The sequence below is a fragment of the Phaseolus vulgaris genome, chromosome 2 (genome assembly GCF_000499845.2).
Source record: "Phaseolus vulgaris cultivar G19833 chromosome 2, P. vulgaris v2.0, whole genome shotgun sequence".
NCBI lineage: Eukaryota > Viridiplantae > Streptophyta > Magnoliopsida > Fabales > Fabaceae > Phaseolus > Phaseolus vulgaris.
Genome location: NC_023758.2, coordinates 1,884,976 through 1,907,794, shown reverse-complemented (window position 1 = coordinate 1,907,794; position 22,819 = coordinate 1,884,976). Strand labels below are relative to the sequence as shown.

General features: G+C 32.3%; 2 protein-coding genes across 2 annotated transcripts; both read right to left on the bottom strand.

Moving 5' to 3' along the window:
* Positions 1–17: 17 nt before the first annotated feature.
* LOC137810105 (probable serine/threonine-protein kinase At1g01540) lies at positions 18–3,151 on the bottom strand. The gene is made up of 7 exons (XM_068611236.1): positions 2,215–3,151; positions 2,025–2,129; positions 1,786–1,908; positions 1,483–1,653; positions 1,255–1,384; positions 957–1,166; positions 18–455 (listed from the first exon to the last, which is right to left on the bottom strand). The coding sequence occupies exons 1-7, from the start codon at positions 2,829–2,831 to the stop codon at positions 300–302; spliced, it is 1,512 nt and encodes a 503-aa protein (XP_068467337.1). The 5' UTR covers positions 2,832–3,151; the 3' UTR covers positions 18–299.
* A 6,867-nt stretch (positions 3,152–10,018) lies between these two features.
* Positions 10,019–13,378, bottom strand: LOC137810106 (transcription factor SPATULA-like). Its single transcript, XM_068611237.1, has 7 exons — positions 12,829–13,378; positions 12,327–12,431; positions 12,148–12,213; positions 11,989–12,054; positions 10,804–11,085; positions 10,644–10,725; positions 10,019–10,553 (listed from the first exon to the last, which is right to left on the bottom strand). The coding sequence occupies exons 1-7, from the start codon at positions 13,177–13,179 to the stop codon at positions 10,399–10,401; spliced, it is 1,107 nt and encodes a 368-aa protein (XP_068467338.1). The 5' UTR covers positions 13,180–13,378; the 3' UTR covers positions 10,019–10,398.
* Positions 13,379–22,819: the final 9,441 nt, after the last annotated feature.

Here is a 22,819-nt window from a genome sequence, read left to right as displayed (position 1 = left end):
TCGAGCAGATCAAAACATGGTATCCAACGATGCATAATAATCTTTTATTGGGTGAATAGAACAAAATGGCTTGAATTTACATGAGCACCACCTCTAGCTACAATCATCCCTTGGAATGGGAGAAATCTGGATGAGTGTGTAATGCGAGTATAAAAGCTGAGGTATAGTAAGGATCAAACAATGTAGAGCAATGTATCAAGTTATGCTCCATGGATGCACAAATTGTTTGGCCTTCGTCAATGACAGGTTGTAAAGGGAGACACAAGTTTTAGGGTCATTAAAGAGACAGCTATGCAAATTTATTGCGTTTCTATTTGAGGGTTCGTTCTTGTCTCATTGACACACATCCCGTTTTCAACTTTGCCATCATCAACTGATACAGCTGCCTCCTCTTTCAACCCATCCCCTACTCTATCATTTGGTGAATGTCCTGCTTCCCTTCTAGCTCTGCGATCCTATTATAACAACGTAGCACTTCATCAATAAGTAAAAATCAAGCAGCTTCACTGAGAACATCCATGGTTAGAGATGAATAATATTTCATTCAAGTAGATCAAACACAAAACTTGTAGATAAGCTGAAGAACTGCAAACACTGTGGAGATTACTATAGCATAAATGAATATAAATATCTCTTCTAGTTATCAAAATATTAGTCACACGATATCCAGGTTTAAATACAAATTTATATTTAGAGTTCGGATATACTATGACACGAAATTAGAAACTAAATTTTATGCTAGAAAAACTCCATTTTCTGCTGCATATGGAAATTTCATAATATGGTAAGACAAGGGTTTGGTTCTTATTTAGTTTTTGGATTGAATATTAAATAGTGTTCCTTTTAACTGTCACATCTTAATTAACGAAAGAACAAACACATGTTTTACTTCGCTAATTATGCATTAACTAGCACTATACTGAGGTTGAATTAACATCAGAAGAACTAAATGTTACCTCTTTGTAAGGGGAATCTTCAGCTTCAAGCATGTGTATCACATGCCCCATTTTAGGTCGCTTCTGTGCATTAGGATCAGTGCAACGTAAGGCTACAAGAAGGGCTCGTTTTAGTGCCCTTGAAGTTGGTTTCTCAGGAAGCTTGGGATCCAGGACCCCCTCTGGATTTCTGTTACTAACCATCTTCTTGAGCCAGTCAACTAAATTCACCTGAAAATTTAGAGTTTTCCGTTACAAACAAATGAAAAAAAAATGGAATGACAGGGAGGGTTACAGCACTGAAATGTATCAAACAAACCTCTTCTGGAGGCCGACTATAATCAACAGGGTTCCTTCCTGTAAGAACTTCCATAATAAGAATTCCAAAACTATAAACATCACTTCGTTCATTCAACATGCCAGTACTTGCATATTCAGGAGCAACATATCTGCGAATAGAAGAATTAGTAAAATTGCTGGCAACAACTCGTCATGAACAATACACAGAGGAAGGAATGGAGCAACGGAAAAGGAAGAGTATACAAACCCAAAAGTACCCATGACACGGGTGGTAATATAACTGTTGTCAGAGCCAAGGAGTTTGGCGAGGCCAAAGTCTGAGACCTTTGCATTCCACTGCTTACTGAGCAAAATGTTGCTTGATTTAATATCACGGTGAACAACTTTTGGTTCCAACCCCTCGTGTAGATAAGTTAGCCTGTTGAAAAACAAACAGTTATAACACGGAAAAGCATTTTCGCCAACGGCATAACAAGAACTAGAAAATTGGAAACTGAGAAAGAATAGACGAGAATGGAAGAAATTTGAGAAGAAAGAATTTGCTGTTTACCCTTTAGCCGTTCCCAGAATAATGTTCATTCGAATTTCCCATGTTAGAGGACTGTAAGGCCCAACATCCCCATGCAGCCACTGCTCCAAGTTACCATTGTCGACAAACTCATAAACAAGCATTCTGGGAGAGAAAAGAAATTATGATTTCATAATTATCCTACAGGAACAACGAAAAAAAAAGGGAAAACAGTGGTGGTGAATTAAGGAGGAAGCTGAGAAATGAAGAGAAAAGAATACCTATGAGCTCCTTCAGCACAATAACCAAGCAACCTCACTAAATTCTTGTGGCGAACTCGTCCTATAGCTTCCACTTCCACCTTAAACTCCTTCTCAGCTTGCCCCCTACGGTTATCAATCTTACTATTAAGATGATGATGATGTAAAAGAGGAATGCTAAAAAAAAGAAGAGAAAAGGAAGGGAAGAGACCTGTTATTGAGCAAATTCTTAATGGCAACATGAGTATTGTCGTTCAAGATACCGTGATAAACAATTCCATAACCTCCTTCGCCAATAACATTCTCAGGGGCAAAGGCGTTGGTGGAATCCTCAAGCTCCCGGAGAGTGTACCAGTGGCCCCAGCCCAAGTGAGAAACTTCGGGAATGACAGTGGGAACCTGATCGAGGAGGCGAGCCTCAGCACTGGAAGGGTCGTTGGAAGATGAGCGAAGCAAGGCACGTTCGGGGTAGGAAATTCGGTGGTTCTTCCCAATCTCGAACTGGATTCTGTGGTAGCTGAGGGGGTTGGTTTCTTCCTCGGTAGGCGGAACTGGGTCAGGTTCCGGAAAAGGGTCGGGTTGGTGGGTCGGGTTGGTGATGGGGGCGTGGTCGACCCTGATTTCTTGGATCTCCTTGGAGACATCGGGGATGGAAACGGGGTTGGCTTTGGAGCGCTTGAAGGCCACCCAGACGGATATGAGGAAGAGGATGAGGACGATGGCGGCGCCGACACACACGCCAAGCACCACCCAGAGACGGAGGCCAAAGATGGAGGTGGGGTTGGAGAGCTGGTCGTTCATCGCGCCGCTGCTCGACTGATCGGGCATTGCTGTTCATTCATTCATTCATTCCAGCAGCGAAGACAAAAGAAGAGAGTGAAAAAACGTAGAATAAGAAGAAGAAGAAGAAGAAGAAAGGAAAAGGGAGAGGAATGGAGGCAGTGGCAGCTGGCATGGTGGGACCCAAAGAAAACGCAGGATGATGGATGCAATCAATTGCAGTGTTGTCACTGTATGTGTTCTGTTGTGTTGTGTTGTGTCTGTGTGTGGTGTGTGGGAACTACGCTCTTTATTCGGAGAATGCTACGTGTGTGTAGTGTGTGTCTCTCAGGAACTGTGATGCTCAGTGAAGTGGACTTCATTCTTCTATTCGCTGCTTTTTCCACACTCTAAATAATATGTTAATTCTAGATGCATAAACAAATACTAAATACTACAAAAGTGCCTTTTAAATCCTGCTTTAAGTTTAACCAAATCAACTCCATTTTCAGAAAATCTCATACTGCTTAAAATCACTCATACTTTTCACCAATAAAATAAATATTCGTTTTAACTTTTGACTAACACACTCATAGATGCTTTAGTATCAACGGTGCAAATAATGATTGCCACTTAAGAAGTAGTGATGTTGGATGTTTGGGTTGGTTTTACTTCTCGTAAAAAATGGTATTTTTTTCTTATTACAAATGTAAGGTGTCTGTGAATTTTATTAATGGTTAATTTTTTTGATAACTTTTTCTATTAACAATACTTAAATCTAAAATTTCAAGTGTGAATAAAAATGTATTGTTATGTTAGTGGTGTTGTTTAAAGTGCAATAGTGGTTTTATTTTTCTAATTTTGAAATGTTAATTGGAATTATTGGCGTTTTAAATAAAAAAGTTGAAACATTTAACATGCATAGGAAAGTATAGTTGGATTAGGTAAGTTAATCGTTGTTGGCGGACATAATTCTTAGATACCCAACATAGGCTAATTGGGGCCCACGTATAAGTTTCCTTTTTATATATGGATGCTTGCGATGAGTAAAGTTGAAAGCGAATATAAAGAGTAAGAGTATCCTATTCCTACCTTAAACAACTTCAAATCTCATCTTACGTATTGCGTGGTTGGATTTTGTAAGCATAAGTTATTGTATCGTGTAATTATTAAGATTTAACAATCAAGATACTTAATGTTAATGTGAGACATTGATAAGTTGTTGTAGGCGATATTAATTGTTTATGGAGGATATTAAGTGGATTAAGTTATAATCGAATAGTGATGTTTCGATTACTATTGTAAGGTCATAGGCTGGACCTAATGGTTGGTTATTTATTTGTCATTTTTTGACATGTGTATCTAGCTTTATGAGAGAGCACAAGTCAAGAAATCTCAATCAATTAGTCTTAATCACTAAATCATGACTAAAGGCGGAGAATTCAGTCTATATATATATATCAGATTATGCTCTACATAAAGGAGAATCTAATACACACTCAACTACATGTTCTAGATTTGAGATCACCAATACTCTAGAACATTCTGTGGGGTTAGGTAAAATTTTTCCTGCCTCCACAATATATTATGTAAAAAAAAAATTATTCCATAATGATAATAGTCTCACTCTTTATTTTTCATGGATTCGGTTATGTTATTATAATGGATAGTCCAACTTACATTTGATATATAGTTATATGGGATGAATGTTTTTTTCTATTTTAAAATATTTTTAGTTAATGAAATGTTATTATTGTAATAATTTATAAAGCATCTTATTTTGCTCATTAGGTTGATTGAAACAATTTAAGTACTAATTAAAGAAATTTAAGAAAGAAAATTAATTTGATGTCATAGTAATAAATTGGAAAAATTATGTTATAAATTAGAAAATAAATACGACCACATATTTTTAATTAGAAGCGGGAATTTATACGACTACAAATTAATTATTTTAAAATATATTTGGTAAGAATTGAGTAAATAAAATTTGGGATATATATATATATGTATGTTGGGTTTTTGTCTTGATTAGATCCAACGCATGTTGTAACCTTCCATTTTCAGTTTGAAAATTTGTAAGTCTCTTTTATTAAAATTAAGAGCTTATGATAACATCTTTACACCAAAAAATAAATAAAATAACTAAATGCTTTGCTTATTTACCTATATAACTTACTTATGCATCCATACCTTTTTTCTTCTCAAGTTTTTAAGGTTATGTCATATTTTGTTATAAAAAGTCACTATATTACAATGTCGTTCTTATTAAAGAATGAGTATTGAAGTAAGTGAAAGAGAGAAAAATAATGATCCAAATTTCGTCAAATGTACTTCTTTTAATTTTTATAATTTTTTATCTTCAGTGAGAATGCATACACTATTTATTAATTCACTTTATTTTGCATACCAAAATTAAAAGAATGGGTTGGCATGTTGCACTAATGGGCCATAAGATTTTGCATGAATTATTTTGTTTCATTATTAAATATATTTTGACCAATAAAAGATAATAATTAATCTCATAAATTTTGAAAATCCATTTGTTAGAAGGTTTATTAAATTAAAAATGTCGAAATGCTAGAATTAAAAATAGTAGATATAAAATATTTATGTTTTTGAATATTTTCTCTTACCATGACCATTCTGTTGGAGAGTGTTCATTTAGTTGTTTCTAAATTATTGTATAGGAGGCTCATACCAAGAACACGGAGCATGACTAATCTACGTTTTTATTATAACTGATTAAATATTTGTAAACTTTTTGTTGATTTTTCTAATTTGTATTTGGTACAATTTGATTTATTTGAAATTGATGTTGATTGAAAATAAGATTGCTTATTTCAGTATACTACATGGTGTACACATTTGAAATCTTGAAATATGTAGGAGCACGACCTCGACCCAAATCAATGAAAAATCCTTAATTAGGTGAAGAGTTTGATAAAGTACAAAACCATGAAGGTCATGGTGCCGAGCTAGATGCTCGGTCCAATAAAACCATGTTGATCATGGTGCCGAGAGCTTGGTCCAATAAAACCATGAAGATCCATGGTGCCAAGCTTTAAAGACTCAGCCAATTCAATCCAGAAAAAACCATGGAAGGGTATTTACTCTCCATGGTGTCGAGCTTTAAAGACTCAGTCCAATTCGGTTTATCTTAGGGTGCAACATCTACAAGTATGTTTCGTCCATACAAAAGTATGGTTTCTAAATGTGAAGGTTGATGACTTTTTACGACAAGTGCACCGTGTTGTCAGAAATAATAATTTGTCCCTAAGGACGAATATAAATCACACAAGGAACAATTGAATATTCAAGTAAAAGATTCGGTAAATATAAAAAAAAAAGAGTTGGTTTGAGGATTTTTATGATGGCAAGAATTAACAAGAAAACAATTCAAAGAGTTGTTGCTTCAATTGGAAAAATAGGGATTTGGTTTCATCTTTCTCACTCTTATGTATTTTGATTAGCATGTTAACATTATGTTCTTTGATTGAAATTGATGCATGTAAAAAGTAATTTATATCAATTCCTCACATATAAAATTATTAAGAATGTTTCCTAAATATCGATTCCTTACATATTTATAAAACAACTTATAATCACGCCCAAACGTTAATAGCAATTAATATTTCAAGTCTATTCCTAACACTTAAATATGTTAACTGTGTTGGCCAAAAACAGAAGACACAGGGGCTTGGAGACAAAACTCCAAGGGATCACCGAAATCACCTAAAAACTTCATCTTCTTTTTATCCTAATAAAAAATCACCAATTCACTGGCAGGCAGAAAACAACTACCCTTTTCAACACCAACCACCCCAAATAAAATCCCCACAAAATAACACTTTCCACAAGCAATTCACAAAATTGAGAAGGTTGGGTGCTTGGTCGTTGCTATCATCTTGGTTATCATTTTTCAGAAGCTTCTGTTCCGTGGAGGATTGTTAGTCCTTCTCCATTTCCATTCTCCGGTAGTTCCATTCGAGCCTTCTTGTAGTAAACAAATATATAAAATAAATCCAACAGATTTAACATAAAATAGAGAAAACATAAAAAATTCTCAAGAAAATGGATCGAGATGAAATAGAGAGAGAAAGGATAATATTTTAAAAAAAAAACAAAAAAAGTAACAAACCAAGTTCTTGAAATAGAAAAAGAAGTAAGTGTGTCGAAAAAGAATCTTAGAGCAAGGAGTGGTTGGGTAGCAAAAAAATGGAAAACTTGAAGATAAAGCACTTGAAAAAGGAAAAAGTTGAAAGCGGAGCTTACAATAGTAGAAAGGGTATCAAGCAAAACTTATCAATCAACAAAACCAGAATATGGGTTAAGGTGCGCTCACTGGAGGGTGCAGGGCGAGGTCGTTGATGGCAGAGTTGCATTGGAGGGAAAGTGTGGTGATGTGGACGAAGTCGTCAACATCGAATATGTAGAGGGAGCCAGAGGCATCAATGGAGATGAGGTTGAGGGGAAAGAGGAGGTTGGGAGGAGCATAGAAAGAGAGGGCGGTGACGGAGGCAAGTGTTGGTGGAGGGAACTGAGGAAGGAGGTGGTGGAGAGGCCTTAGAGGTGAATGGTGCACACTAGGGTTTTGAAATATACAAAACTTATTGCACGTCTATAAAAAATACTTTATTTTTTTAATTTTGTATGTAATATTTTATATGCGGATATAATATGTATGTAGTTATTTTTTCTTTATGGTGCCAAAATTTCATACTGATTAAATCCGTATGTAATCACTTTTGGCTTACATACGAAAAATTCATATGTAATGTCTATTTACATACTAAATTAAATCTGTATGTAAATATTCGTATGTAACACTCACTTTACATACGAATTTGGATCTGTATGTAATAATCGGTATGTAAATAAAAAAGTTATTGTAGTATAAGTTTTCTGGTGCACTTCTACAACATTCTCCATTTCACTTGACCTTCTACACCCGAAATAAACCATTTTCATTGTCAAACCTTACAAAATAAAGGAAATAGAGTCAAGACCACTCACCTCCTACTCAAAATGAACCATGTTGTCTTCCCTCAAAAGTCAAGCATTTATTTCAAATTTAATACATTGTTTCCCTTCCCACACAGGTTGTACAAATTGCTCAACCATGTGATGTTATTTATTGGTTTTTTTTTTTCATTTGAAACGTCATAGAGGAATCTCTTTACTTTTCCTATTCATGCAAGATGCAGACAAGCTTCACCTACATTCACTCTCATGACATAAGTTTGTCTTTCTAATGTAAGAAGTTTTATATTTGTTTAATTTATAATAAATAACATACACTAATCTACTCCGTGCAATCTTACAAATGCAAAGGTTGCTTGCACTTTTTTTAACCAACTACTTTGGTTTGACTTAGTCTTACTCTTAATCACCCAAACAAATGACACATAGTGAAAATCACCAATATTATGGTTTTTAAATTTAATTATTATAAATATAAATAGGTAGAAAGTGATCATAATCGATTATGGTAACATGTGTAACCGATTACTTATTAACACATAATCGATCATGACCAATTTTCAATCTCTACATCATGACTTTTTCATTGGTACTTCATCAATTCTCTATCAAACACATACATAAAACATACCATACAACAAGGACAAAGTTGTAAATCCACCACCCCATGGTATAACTTCCACACTTTTCTTCTCATCCGAGAGGGGGTGCTCGTTCCCTCTCATTCTCCTTTCTTTATGTTCATTTTGGTAAATATTGATCAATCCAAACATGAACAATATTTACCCTTTCTTCGTCCTGTGATTACCCTGTATTAGTTAAGGGTAGCAGTGTGTTGGCCCACCCCGTATTGGCTCACCCCACATTGACCCGCAAAATGTGGATCGGGTTGGTCCGCCCCGCATAAAGGATGACCTGTGGTTTACAGGACAACCCTAATAAAAAAAATAAATTTTATTAAAAAAGTATTAATTCACTTGTAATATATATAGAAAATAAAAATTGGAAGAGAATTTTTTTTTAAAAATTTTTTATTAATGTGTTTCTTCCTACTAAGGATGGCAAAGCGGGGCAGATTGTACAGGTCGGCTTGCGGCCCATTGAGAAAAAATGCGAAACAGGCTGCCTATTCCAACTCGATGGCCCACTTAGGCCCCCCATATAACTTGCAGTTCTAACGGGCCAAGTGCAAGTGGGTAGCTCGCATAATCGACATGTCTTATAAATCTAGAAATTTCTTTTTGCACCTCCATAATTTCTTCATGCAGTCTCATTCTCAACAAAATTAAAATTATCCATTCTACAATTTAAAATACAAATTTGTATTATGGATTGTGTAATATGGAATATTGTACAACTTAAAAATAAATTTAACTTCTAGATTCTATATCCCCGAAAGTCTCTGAATTCCAAAATTTGTACCCATATCTTATTATGCATATGTTGTAAGAATAATATTGTGAGACCATTTAGTTAATTCATCTAAATAAGAAAAAAAAAATTAAAAAATTATATTTAAAAAACTATTTTTTATTAATTTGAAAATTATTTTTTTATGTAGGTTGACCTACATGTCCGCGGGTCAACTCTTATGTAAGAAGGTCCAATAAAATTAACTCGCATTTTCTACGTGGGACGGGCCAACCCGTATTTTGTTGGAGAGGTCAACCCTCATTGTCATCCCTACTTCCTCCATCCCATCAATTTTCTTCTTTCACTTCATCAATTTTCTTCTTGCACTTCATCAATTTCAAAATTTAATTTCATATCATAAAAGTTAATTCCAAAAATAAAAATTAAAAAAAAATCCAAAATATTTTTTCTAGAAGGACTATTTTACCTTCTAGAGTCCAGAAGGAATATTTTAACTTTTAAAATTTGATTTCCAGAATCAATAGAGTAAAATTTCTTTTGAGAAAATGTAAGAAAAGCATCCTTTTTATTATTATGTGGGCTGGCCCATTTCATCCCACCCTTTACCTTCACGGATTACGAACAGATTAAAATATCAAAATAGTGAGTTAACCTCACTTTTTTTTAACGGGTTTCGAACCTATCCATATGGCCCAACTCACGTTGCTAATGCTAGTAATAGTAAATCCTTACATCCAGACAAGCACACTGTTAGCTACCAAGGTGCAGTTCAGAAAAAGTCCCACAAAATAGGGAAATTAGTTTTATAGTGAAGTGAAATGAAATCATGGTAGTTGGATATTTCACCCTCATTAGTTTACAGATACTCCGTACAAGTAGTGCCAGTTTTTTCTGCATACAATAATAATAATAATAATAATATTATACATTGCATAATGTAACAACTCGAGAAGCTACAAATAATTTGTGTATGTCACGTAGGCCAGAGCCATAGGCTTTTTGAGAACATTACAAAATCCACAACTCAAAGGATTGGGATTCCTACTTTTTCGCGGAAACCAAAATTCAAAAAGCATTGCAAGACTAGACTTTGTAAACTTCAAAAATCTCGGTCTTCGAGTTGCCACTGCCACCACCTTTTCCCCTCTGCACTGCAATCTCGTGTGCTGAAAAGCTTTTCAAGACACTTTGTTGCATGCATGACCACATCATACATACATACATATCCTCACATATGCCATATGCTTCCTTAAGAATCATATACCTAGCTCTATACCAGTTACCTACTTAACTGGGATGTCACAACAATGTTGGCCTCACTATTTCTTATGATCACTGCTGACTCATCTCTTCTGCCAATGCCAATGCATGGTTCACATGTTTGCGTGTCAAAGGAGAGTGAAACTGTTGTGCCTGACTCGAATTCTTTCACAACTGGGGTTTCCAAGAATATATTTTTGGAGCATGAGATATTTGTATATAGCATAGTGATGGAATATATAGTTCATTTTATAGTGCACGTACCTTGAGAACCACCTAGAGTATTGGCATCTGAATGGATAGCACTTGGTTGCTGGTAATGCAAAATGTCTTCCCCGCGTATTGGCTTTACAATTCAAGGGAAACATGTAACGATGACTAATGCTTTTAACAACATTTGACACTACAAAGTCGATGAGCTTACCTCAGAAGACCCTCCTTGGTGTTGAAGAGGTTTCGTTTCTGGGTTGTTAATAAATGAAGGATATGGTGCTGATGGCTGATTTGGCAGAATGTGCTTGTTAGGTAGATTGGATGTGTAGTGCAAGGGGTTCTCTTGGTGGAGAGGCAGAGTAGCTGTCATGTTTAAAGGGGTAGACCTGTTTCTTTCACTTGGTTCCATGCCCATCTGAGACAACTGCAGTGGCTGCAAGCCTTCTGGAAAGCACATAGGATGCAAAGTCAACCCATTTCGCATTGACAGCATCTGAAATATTGTGACCAAAATCTCATTAAGTTCAGGACTACTCCACCTTCACAAAGCCAATTATATAGTATAAAACTCTTTTTGGAATTTTCAGAGTGTAACACATTTTAATAATCATCTAAATGGTATGTATAAAAAAAAACATATATGAGGAGGACCAAACTATCTGGAATATGTTTTGTTTTGATGGGGCCTGTATTGCTTATGAAAATATTATTTTAAAACATCCTCTCTATGGCATCCTCTTTTACAATGAAACTAAGTAATCAAGACTCAGGTTAATTCTAACCTGAGAATTAATTTGTAATATCAATTCAGAGAAAGGTTTTCTTTTACTCTAGCAACTAGAGGCTTACCATGTAAAAATTCAATACCATTCCTCAAAGTCTGAAAGAAGATCTATATAAGCTATTTTCAATTCAACTTTTAAACAATGCGAGGATTTTTTAATGTCCAGTAACAAAATATATATATATATATATATATATATATATATATACATACATAAATTTAGTAAGAAGAAACTACTGGCAAGTTCACTGGATTATCACAGCATCAAAGAAAATCTATGAGACTTCGAATGATAGTAAAATTTGGATACTTAAACTCGTTATCTTTAGATGTATCAACATAGAATTGATTACAATTTATATTTGACCAGAAGACAACAGTTTCCTGCTAGGATTTTCTCAAATTTTCCGATATTGTGCAGTTTCCCATATATACTGTTCGCATAAAAAGACTTTCAGTCAAGACAGAAAACAATAACTAGAACATCAAAATTCAGAGACTAACAATTGTTTTCATTTAAATTGCAACTTTAGTTAGAAAGTGCCGAAAAAAATAAAACTTTCAGCCTCTCAAATACGACAAAATTTGCAGCATATAAAAAGAGACACAGACCTGTACTTGGAGCTGAAGCTGTTTAAGGTATTCAATAGCTTCATCGAGCATTGAAGCCTTATCCGTCTGCCACACGCATCAAGCAATTAATTGCCAAGACCAGCTAATAACAAAAAACTGCACCTATCGTAAGAACCAAGGTTGAAGAAACTTGCGTACCTTGTTTGAATTCGGAATTAGATTTTGCAAGGCCTTCATTTTCTCGTTGATCCTACTCCTTCTTCGCTGCTCAACAAGTCCAGGACCAGAACAAAAGCCCACAAGGAAAATTACATAAGCATGATTAAAATAAAACCAAACCAAGCACAACCAACAGCCATCAACAGAAATTCTCAAACCTTCTCAGACAAATTATGAACTTCTGCAGCTCTTGATCTCTTAGATGAACTCCTCGAAGGAGCAGGTTTTGTCGGAACTTCTTCGGCGAAAGCTTCGACACCCTCCTACGTTCAGAAATTAAGAAGAAATTGTAAAGAAACAGTGCAATTTCCACTTAAAAATTCCAGCTCCGCCCCTCCAAAAAAAAAAACAAATTCATTCGAATTTTTCCCACCCCGACCAAAATAATTTTCAAAGATCCACCGCTAAAAACAGTCCAGGAAACAAATTTCTCTTTTTTTGTCACACTCACAGTCATCAATATCACCATGAACCAGAAATTAACCCATAATACCCGAAAGAAAGAAAAAGTTACACATGTTGGTGTTGCAGTGTTTAACTGGGAGCCGACAGTATTACGATAAAAAAAAAAAAACATTTTTTCTAGAGAAGCAAAGCAAAACTGCTAAGAGAACCTCAAACTTAAAGAGTGGAAATAATAATAATAAGTGTGATGTGTACCTCACTTTCACAATCATAGTCATCATTCTCGTTCTCGCTCACTAAAACAGAAGAAGAAGACACATTTGCAGCAGAAGCAGTCTGGCCCTTGAAGGAACCGCAAGCGGCAGAAGCCGAGAGAAAAGAGGCGGTGGAAGCAAGGGTCGAGATCTTGCCGTGTTGGAGCTGCGAGGGCGAGAAAGAAGTGTGTGAATTGACGTTTTGGTGAGCTACGTTGGAGTTGCAGGATCCGGGCATGGAGTGGGGTGAAGAAGAAGAAGAAGGAGATGAACGGAGGAGAATCTGACGCAGAAAAAGTGAGATTTCGTCCTGCGAAGAGAGATTCTTGTCAAAGTGGTACATGTCGCCCATTCCTAGAGGTGTGCGAGAAGAGAGGAAGAAGAATGCAGAGAGGGGTTGAGTTGGGGTGGTTTTGTTAATTTTGTTTCCGTGTGTTGAGAAAGAAAGTAGTAAATGGTAATGCAACCAACCACTTTCAGAAACTTGTGGAAAAGGAAAAGGAAAAGGAAAAGGAACAAGGGCATGAACACGACATGATATGGGGAATTGTGGGCGGGTTTTGGATCAGACTTGTGTTGTTGTGTTACTATGCCTATCTCTCTCACACACTCACACTCACACTCACGCGCTATCACCTTTTACTATGCCTCACTTTCCACTTAAAGCTGTCAAAAATCAAAATAATTCCCCCTCCCTCTCACTCCTTCACTTTAATGTCTATTGAATCAAATATTAAACAAAAAGGTTATTAACAAATTATTAATAATCAGAATATTAAAACATCTAAAATAATTATTTTTCAGATATAAAGAAGGAGATTTTAGCAAGAAGATGTTGAAAATATTTATTGAAATAATGATTAATAAGAATGTTAAATAAATTAAAAGAGTGGAATATGAAGATGATATGTGTGATGTGCGAAGAGAATATGTTATTAACCTTAATGACCACAAATACGAGGCCTGCGGTGGCTGGTGTTGCTCTTGTTTCTGTTTTCGGTATGTCAGAAAGTGAAGTGGAAGTCCCGTGGTTGCACGCTCCACTACGTGTGCCAGTGGCACGTGACCCACATTACCGTCTTTTCTACTATTTTTACTCTTACTCTTTAATACCATACTTTCGCTTCTTTTATTATAATAATAATATATTATTATTCTTATTATTATAAAATAAACTAAAATAAAGCAAGTCCTTTCTTCCACCAACACCACTTCATTGTCAAATCTTTTGAATTTCACTATCTCAAGATATATATATATTATCAATTTTATATTTGTTTTCATAATGTATCTAGTATACTGCATTCTCTTACGCTTTACTAATTTAATTTATATTACCTTTAATATAGTCTTACTATGTCTATTTTTAATTCAATTATTTTATATGTAGCATATTCTTGTTTATTATAAGGATCAAATGAATAATATGCTAAAGTTGGCAATTATGTCGATAAATGCCATATTAATAATACACTATATATAAATACCAAATTTATTTTTGCGAATTTGATCCCTTGATTATATTTATATAGATTGGGTTTCTCGTTTTCCGTGGTTGAATATCTCTATATATTTATGATGATTAATTGTAAGAGTGAATAGAGTCACGTTGTGTCACCCAACCACCACCGATATTACTTATATGTATTGATTTCTCTGTTACAAGTCCACAACACACCATTACTCAACTATGGTTTCGATGAGACCACTCCTTCTGATCATGAAGGCAACAACACATTCCCAAATCCTTATCTTTCTGCTTTTCTTAAGCATTATCATTTAAATAATTAAACTACTAATATATACACTGTTAATGAATAATAATCAGATTAGCTTCCATCACAAAATACATTTTACCACTTTAATTTTTTTTTTCCTCAACTAAATCCATTTCCATTCCCAACCTTACAAGTTAGTTCAATTGATAAACTTATATTAAAAAAAATATTATTTACAAATTTTTACTGATAGATCTGAATCTGAATTTGAATTTGTAGGTAAATCTAACATTACATATAAATATTACTTACATATTTGAATTCGTAGATAAATTCAACATTATTTACGGATATTACTCACAAATCTAAATTTGTAAGTAAATTCAGTATTATTTATCAACTATTACCCACGGATCTCTATTACCTACTAACTATTACCCATACATCTATATTATCTACCAACTATTATCTCTATTACCTACCAACTATTATTAGAATAATTATATATATATATATATATATATTAAAATATTATTATAATATGAATAATTATAAAATTATAAATAATAATAATCATAATTAATAGATATACGTATTATTAATATTATTAAATTAATCATAATAATATTATATTAATAATAATATTATTAATAATAATAATATTAGTAATATTAATAGTATTAATGATATTAATAGTATTAATGATATTAACAATATAAATAAAAGTAATCATATTAATACTAATAATATTAATAATATGAATAAAAATAATTATATTAATACTAGTAATATTAATATTATGAATAATATTAATAAAATTTGTATTATTAATTATATTAAAACTAATAATCATATTAATAAGTTTAATAATAATCATGAAAATAAATTTAATAATTATTATAAAAAATTGGTAAATACTCAAAGAACTCGAATTCGAGTCTCTCCTAAGGTAGTTTATTTCGAATTTTAATAATATTAAAAATAAAAAGTAAAATATGTTGAATTTATCAATGGTTTACCCATGGAAACACTGTTACCTACGGAAGTTGATGGATAACGATCTACGCCCATAATCCGTTGAATTATCTATGTTGAGTTTTTCTTTGTAGTGTTAAAAAATGTATAAAGAAGCGTGGAACATTTATTAATTACCCACTTGTGTTTTTTTTGCATATGTTCTGTACAAGAGGTGGTGCTGAAGTGATGTGTACGAATGATCTTAATGCATTTATACGAGTCTGGTGTTGATGAATTCTTCTAATTATTTTTTTAGTTGTAATTATTATATTGTTTTCATAATGTTTATTTTATACTGTATTTTCAAATATTTTTTAACAAACTTATAAAACAAAACAATAATACTCTTAATATCGTACTTTCATTATGTTAATACTGGTTTAAAATATATACGGAACGATAATGTTAACATTGGAACACAGGCACTGTAATAATTAAAATAAATATTATAATACAAAATATTCAAAAAGTATATTACCATTTATCAGTATTGTAATGGTTAGCATAAATAGTGTGCTACAAAAATCATAATAATAAAATAAAATAATTACTATCCAATTATTAGTACCTTATTTAATAAATAAAAAGTTGTACAATAAGAAATAAGGGAAAAAGTAACAAAACCTTACCCTAAATGTGAAATAAGAGAAATAAAAGAAAATAAAGTATATTCTAAATGTTTTATAAAAAAAAATAAAAGGGTAATTCTTTTATATAATAACTTGAGATGCTTTAGACTTAAAAGGTTGTTTGAGTAAAAAAACTTTATAAAATTTTAATTTTTTTATGAGTAATAAAAATAAATAAATGGAAATTACTTCAGGGTGATTCAACCCTTATACATATTACACATCAGCTTCAAAACAAAAAACATCAAACTAACTAAAATTCCCTTGCTACACCTAAAAAAAACAGCTTCAAGAGACCAACCTCATACTCTCCACAGATTTCAAATACCAATCAAAATAAGAAAAACGAAACAAAGTGAATTTTTGCAGAAATCCAAAACCAAACCTTCACTTGCACCAAAACAAAAACTTCAGACCAAATAAATTTTTCATATAGAAAATGAGAGTTTAATTAAGACAAAAATATTATTGAAAATACTACTTTTTAATAGATGTCGACTATAATCTTTTATATTGATGTTAAGAAAGGTTTTTTTTATTTAAATTTTAAAAAAATATTGTTCAAAACTATTATTATTTCTTATTTGATATTTATCAGGACTTTTGTAAAACAAATAACGGCTAAAACACACGGGGCTGAATATGATGTTTAAAATAATTTCGAATACTTTTTTTTCTTAAACTATTGATGATAGGAGTAACTTAACGAAGTAGTTAGTAATTATAGAAAACAAACAAAAATCAAGATAATTAGAGAAATAGGAAAATGAGAGACATACAAAATTTTATACTAATTTAATTCCTCCTTATTTACATCCAATTAATCTAACTAACTCTACATCCACAGAAAACATCGATGCAAAGTTATAAAAAAAAATCCACAAAAAAGAAAAGAAAAAATATTATCCTACATGTGACAAATTTACAATGAAATGCCTATATTATTTTTTAATGAATAAGAACAAGTTTCTTTTTTAAAAATTATTGAAATAACTTATAAAAATAATTAATTATTATTAATTTTAATAGTAATTGATCACTATGTTCATTAAGTAATATTTTTTTTATCGACAAGTTCATTAAGTAACCTGTAAAATATTTTAAAATAATTTAATCAATTATTATTAAATCTAATTTATTATTTTCAAAAGATTAACTCCTTCATATTGTCTCAAATAATATTATTTTATATAATAATTGATTATTTATCAAACATGTGATATAATCAATTATTTGTTAACATAATCGACTACTATCGTTAGAAGAAGAAAAACTAATTTTTCAATACACATTTATTCAAAATTATTTAGAGATTGATCGTATTTTATATTTTGATAATATTAAGTTAATATAATAAACAATAACATGGTCAAAATCACCATAAATTCAACACATAATATTTTGTCATATTTTGTTAACAACTTTATCAATTAAAATCAATGAAATTATCTTTTAATAAATAAATGTGAACTATATATTTTTTATCAGTCAAAATTGATGAAATTATTTTTTAATAAATGTGAACTATATATTTTAATTAGTGTCTCTTATTATTATTTTTTGCCAATATATAATGATAATTTTTTACTATTTAGATAAATATTATTCTTTTTTTAATAGTTTGTTTTATTTTTTTTAAAATGGACTTAGAAATTTTAGCCAACATTAATTATGATTTTTTAACATTTAAATAATTATTTTTTGTATTTATTAATAATTGAAATACTTTATTAAAAAGATTCAATAAATTTGAATTTACTTATTCCAAATATTTTTTTTTTATTAAAGTATAAAACACAAGGTGATATATATATATATATATATAATATAATATAATATAAAATACTAGAAACTAACATTCTAAAATATAGTGTTTGAAAACAAAAAAGAAGATTTTAAAAATGTTGCAAATTGGTTAAAGTTGGAAGTCAACTGAAGAGTTCCCAACTAAAATCTATAATACATTATTATTTGTGATGACTTGTAAGCATCCACTTGTTTTATCACCAACAATCTACTTATTATATTTATTCAATCAATTTAAATTATTTATATTTTTTTATGTTTTATTTAGAGGGAAAAAAGAGTAAAAAAATATAACTATTTGGATTAAGTTAAAGAAAAATAGATAAAATTAGTGTAGTTTTTTCCCCTATATTTCCGTTGCTAGTAACCAAAACATTAACGCAAATCTAAAAGTTGCATACACATTACTAATAACATTAAACAAGTTTTTTTTTCAGGAAAAAGATAAATTATAAAACAATTGAAATAACAATTAAACACAATCTGATATAAAACAAACAAATAAATAAAAGCACTATTATACTTTTGTGATTAGCATAAATATATTTTAGTGAATTTATTCATATACATTTCTTTCCTTCAAATTTTTACGTGGTTAAGTAGGTGAGTAAAAACAAATAGCATTCAACAAGCAAAGCAAAATAAGATAAGATTTAATGTTTAAATTGAAAAAAAAAATATAAATAATGAGAAGGATAATTTTAAAATTTTAAGAATATTAAAGGAAGAAGTAATTAGAGACGGAAAATGGTTTTTGTTAGAAAAATGGTTGGAAGCATACCTTAAAATGAGGTATGATTACTTGATCAGACGTCTGAGTCTCTACCGCTATATCATTGTCTTGTCCGATTCAACATCACCTTAACCGGACATACAACTATGTCACAAATATTTATTAATATCTTTGCGCAAAACTTATTTATTCCTTCCAACACGTGTCAAGTTATGATTGGCGAAGGGAATCTCGAACGCAGCGCTGCAAACTCTGTTCTGCGGGAGGGACCACCACAGTATCTGCGTCAATGTCATCCAACGTCACACAAACAGTGCTAGGATCGATCAACCATCATACACGGCAAGTAACACCTACCATCACTAATCTAATCAAACACTATTCTCTCTCATCCTCTCTTGTTTCCTATCCAAAAACAGTAAAAAAGCAAGACACACAGGACACAACAAAATCATTATTTTTTTTTTTCAGGAATATTGTGCCCATACAATAAATAAATAAATAAAGGATTTCGATAAGTGATTAAAGAAAAAAAGTTACTTACTTTTTTTTAATCATATAACTAGTTTACGTGAGATCTCTTACACACTTCTCTCATGTTAAGAGTGACAGTTCGTGCGTGAAATAACATATTATGGATAGTCCGATAATGGTCTGATAGCGGGTGACACGATAGATCCAACAAAGATTCACTAGGATAAGTTCTAAATGATTCTGATACCATATTACAAAGTAAACTTTAAACCTAACTAAATCGCATAAAACCGGTTCATGTAATGAAGTTTGCACCCACTTATATACAATGAAATATTCTTATCTCTGTCATTTTCAACATAAATAAAAAATATATTTATTTAATGTATTATGTGATAGATAAAAAAATATTTTTTTTTTAATTTGAAACGCGTCATTGACCTCTGGGAAGAGATTATTTGAGGGATGTGAATGAAGAGTATTTATGATTTATGTGATGGACCGCGATATGATAGTTAAACCAAACGCTGTATTTGATTTCATAGCATAGGATGCGCGTGGCGTGTTGTTATTGGCTTCTGGTTATGAAAAGTTGGTGATATGATTTAGAAGAAGGATCCAATGGTAGAAACAGAAGGAGGGTAATGGCGTGTTTGTTTTGTGATTGAACAACACTATATTCGCGTCAAAACAGAAGAAGCAGTTGGCATTAGTTTCTGCGTCATTTTGTAATTTGACCTGAAATTGATTGACGTGTATCCAAAAAATGGAATAGCCTGCGTGTGACTTTCACGTTAGGATAGAAGCGCGTTTGTGGTGTTGTATTGTGTTGTGTTGTTGGATTTAGATTAAAGATGAGGATTGAAGAGACCATTGCCTAGTTACATGGGAACGTTACAGCTATATTCAAAAGTTAGATATTAAGATGCCTTCAAAAACCACTCTCTTAAAACTATTAATTAATACTGCAAACCACAGTGTTTTAGACCTTATTCATGATTTTTTATACTCTTAAATTCTATTTTAAAATTCATTAATTATCAGATTTTCAATTTCTCCATTCTCCTTGTGTTTTTACAATTTTATGTTATTAAGAGCAATAATTTGGAGTATAATCCTTAAGGTAAACTTCATTTATCATCTTCTTCTAAATCACATCTAAGCGATCTTTAAAAAAAAAAAAGTTCTGGATTATTTTAAGCTTTAATCTCACGTGTGGTGTTTTGGTATGAATAGGTTTTGGAGTTGAGAACTAAATTTTAAGCTCTTTGCCATCTTGATTTATTATTCTTTCTTCCAAGACCCACTTAGTTTTCTAATTTGGAGATAAGGAAAGTTATAACTTTCTGAATAAAGTTTAAATTTTATAAATATGTCATATGTACTTTTAGAAATATGCTGTTTTTATCGTTTATAATTAATTAATTTGAATTTGTATGTTTTTTTTACTTTAGATTGGAGTGGTTTGAGTCAGTCTTGGAAATTAATAAATGCATGAGGTGTCACTATGAGATCAAGGTATATTTATGAATTTCGTTATGATGGCCAAAATATTGAATTAGCATAAATGTGTGGGCTTTCAAGTTTGAAAATTAATAAAAAAAAGGTAAAGGAAATTTTTTGTATGAAAATAAGTTGATCTCAGTTTACTAGCTAATTAAGTAATTTCAAATAAATATTATTTTAATTTGTGAAGAGAATTGATACAAGGAATTTCTATAGTTGCTGAAATCGTGGATTTGGCTATATTATAAGTAATTTGCAAGTTTACATGTTGATTTTGGTTCTATGCAACATGTTGGAATTATCAGATGAGTTAGTTTAGTTTTAGTTTAGTTTTTCTAGAGTGTTTTTTTTTGGGTGAAGTAGTTTTGGACAAGTGAGAGAGCAACATAGACCAACATATTTTTTTAAAAAATATTCTTCAATTGATTTTATCTCACTCAATATTAGGCAGTTAGTTAATATGCTTCTGTTATGACAGTTACGTATACGTACGTAACTCATGTATATGTACATGTATTTCAGCCACCTATGTCGACTGTAATTTCATAATATCAATGCATTCTTTCATTCTCTCTTCTAACATGGTATCTAGAAGTATCTTTCTCTCAAGACCTTTTTCGTTGATTCATTCTCTTCTTTGTCGATCACTATCAAGCTAAACCCTAAACCCTAAATCTTTGTCACCCTTCGCGGTCTTGATCTCATGCATCTCTTGGATGGTACCAATGTCCTGTCAAAGTTTCTTCCATCTGAAGATCAAGATCAAGAACCCATCGTCAACCCTGCTTTTATGCACTACCATAAGCAAAACCAGATATTAGTAGCCTGGTTGCTTGCCTCCATGTCACCCTCCATTTTAACCAAAATGGTAGGTTTAGACTCTTCTACTGCCATTTGGAATCACTTATCCACGTACTATGCATCTCACACAAGGGCCACCATCAAGAAGCTTCGTCTTCTTCTTCGCACACCAAGAGTGGCAAAATCATTGCCAATTATCTTCTTGACATCAATAAGACTGTTGACTCTCTATCTTCCATAGGTGCCTCCATTTCTACTGTTGAACACATAGATGCAATCCTGGATGGTCTATCGGAGGAATATGATGGCTTCATCACTGCTGTTCTCTCTCGTTGTGACCCCTACACCGCTGATGAGCTTGAATCTTCACTCCTTGCTCAAGAAGAAAGGTTTGAAAAACATAAACTCATGCAAACTCCATCAAGCTAATCATGTTTCTAAACCATGGTCCTCGTACAAACAAGAAACCCAATTTTCAACACAAATCCTACGGCGGTGGTCACACCCAGAATCGTCCTTCGCATCCGAACATTGTGCATTCTTTTTCTGGATCAAGACCCATCATCCATCCTTCTTTTCGCCCTCCCGCACCGTAGAATTCCATAAAAGCGCATTGTCAAATCTGTCACAAGCAAGGCCACACTACTGATACATGCTGGCATAGGTATGATCCTCCTACCAATTCTTCGTTCACAGCTAACGTGTCTCAATCTTCCTTCTCATCTGATGATGACTCTGCTCCATCTATTCTGGGTACACCGTCAGCCATTGAGGATCCTCTTTGGTACCCCGACAGTGGAGCTACCAATCATGTAACTAAAGATCCTTTTGTTTTTCACAACAAATCGCTTTACCATGGATCAAAATCCTTAAAGGTTGGCAACGGTCAAGGTATGAACATTATACACACAGGCTATGCTTTCTATATTGCACCACACACAAACAAAAAGTTTATTCTATGTAATCTGCTATACATTCCACACATTACCAAAAACTTGATTAGCATTGCTCAATTTACAAAAGACAATAATGTTTATTTTGAATTTTATCCTCACTCATGCTTTGTTAAACATTAGGACACACATCAAATCTTACTTCAAGGAATAGTTAAAGATGGTCTATATGTTTTCCCTTTATCCACTGATTCATTATCTTACACTGCTAACTATGCTTCCTACAAACCTAATGTTCATCCTTTACAACTCTGACATAACAGACTTGGGCACAACAACTTTCCTGTTGTTCAACGTGTTTTGAAATCTTGTAACATACAATATACCTCTAAGAAACAATTATGTAATGCCTGTG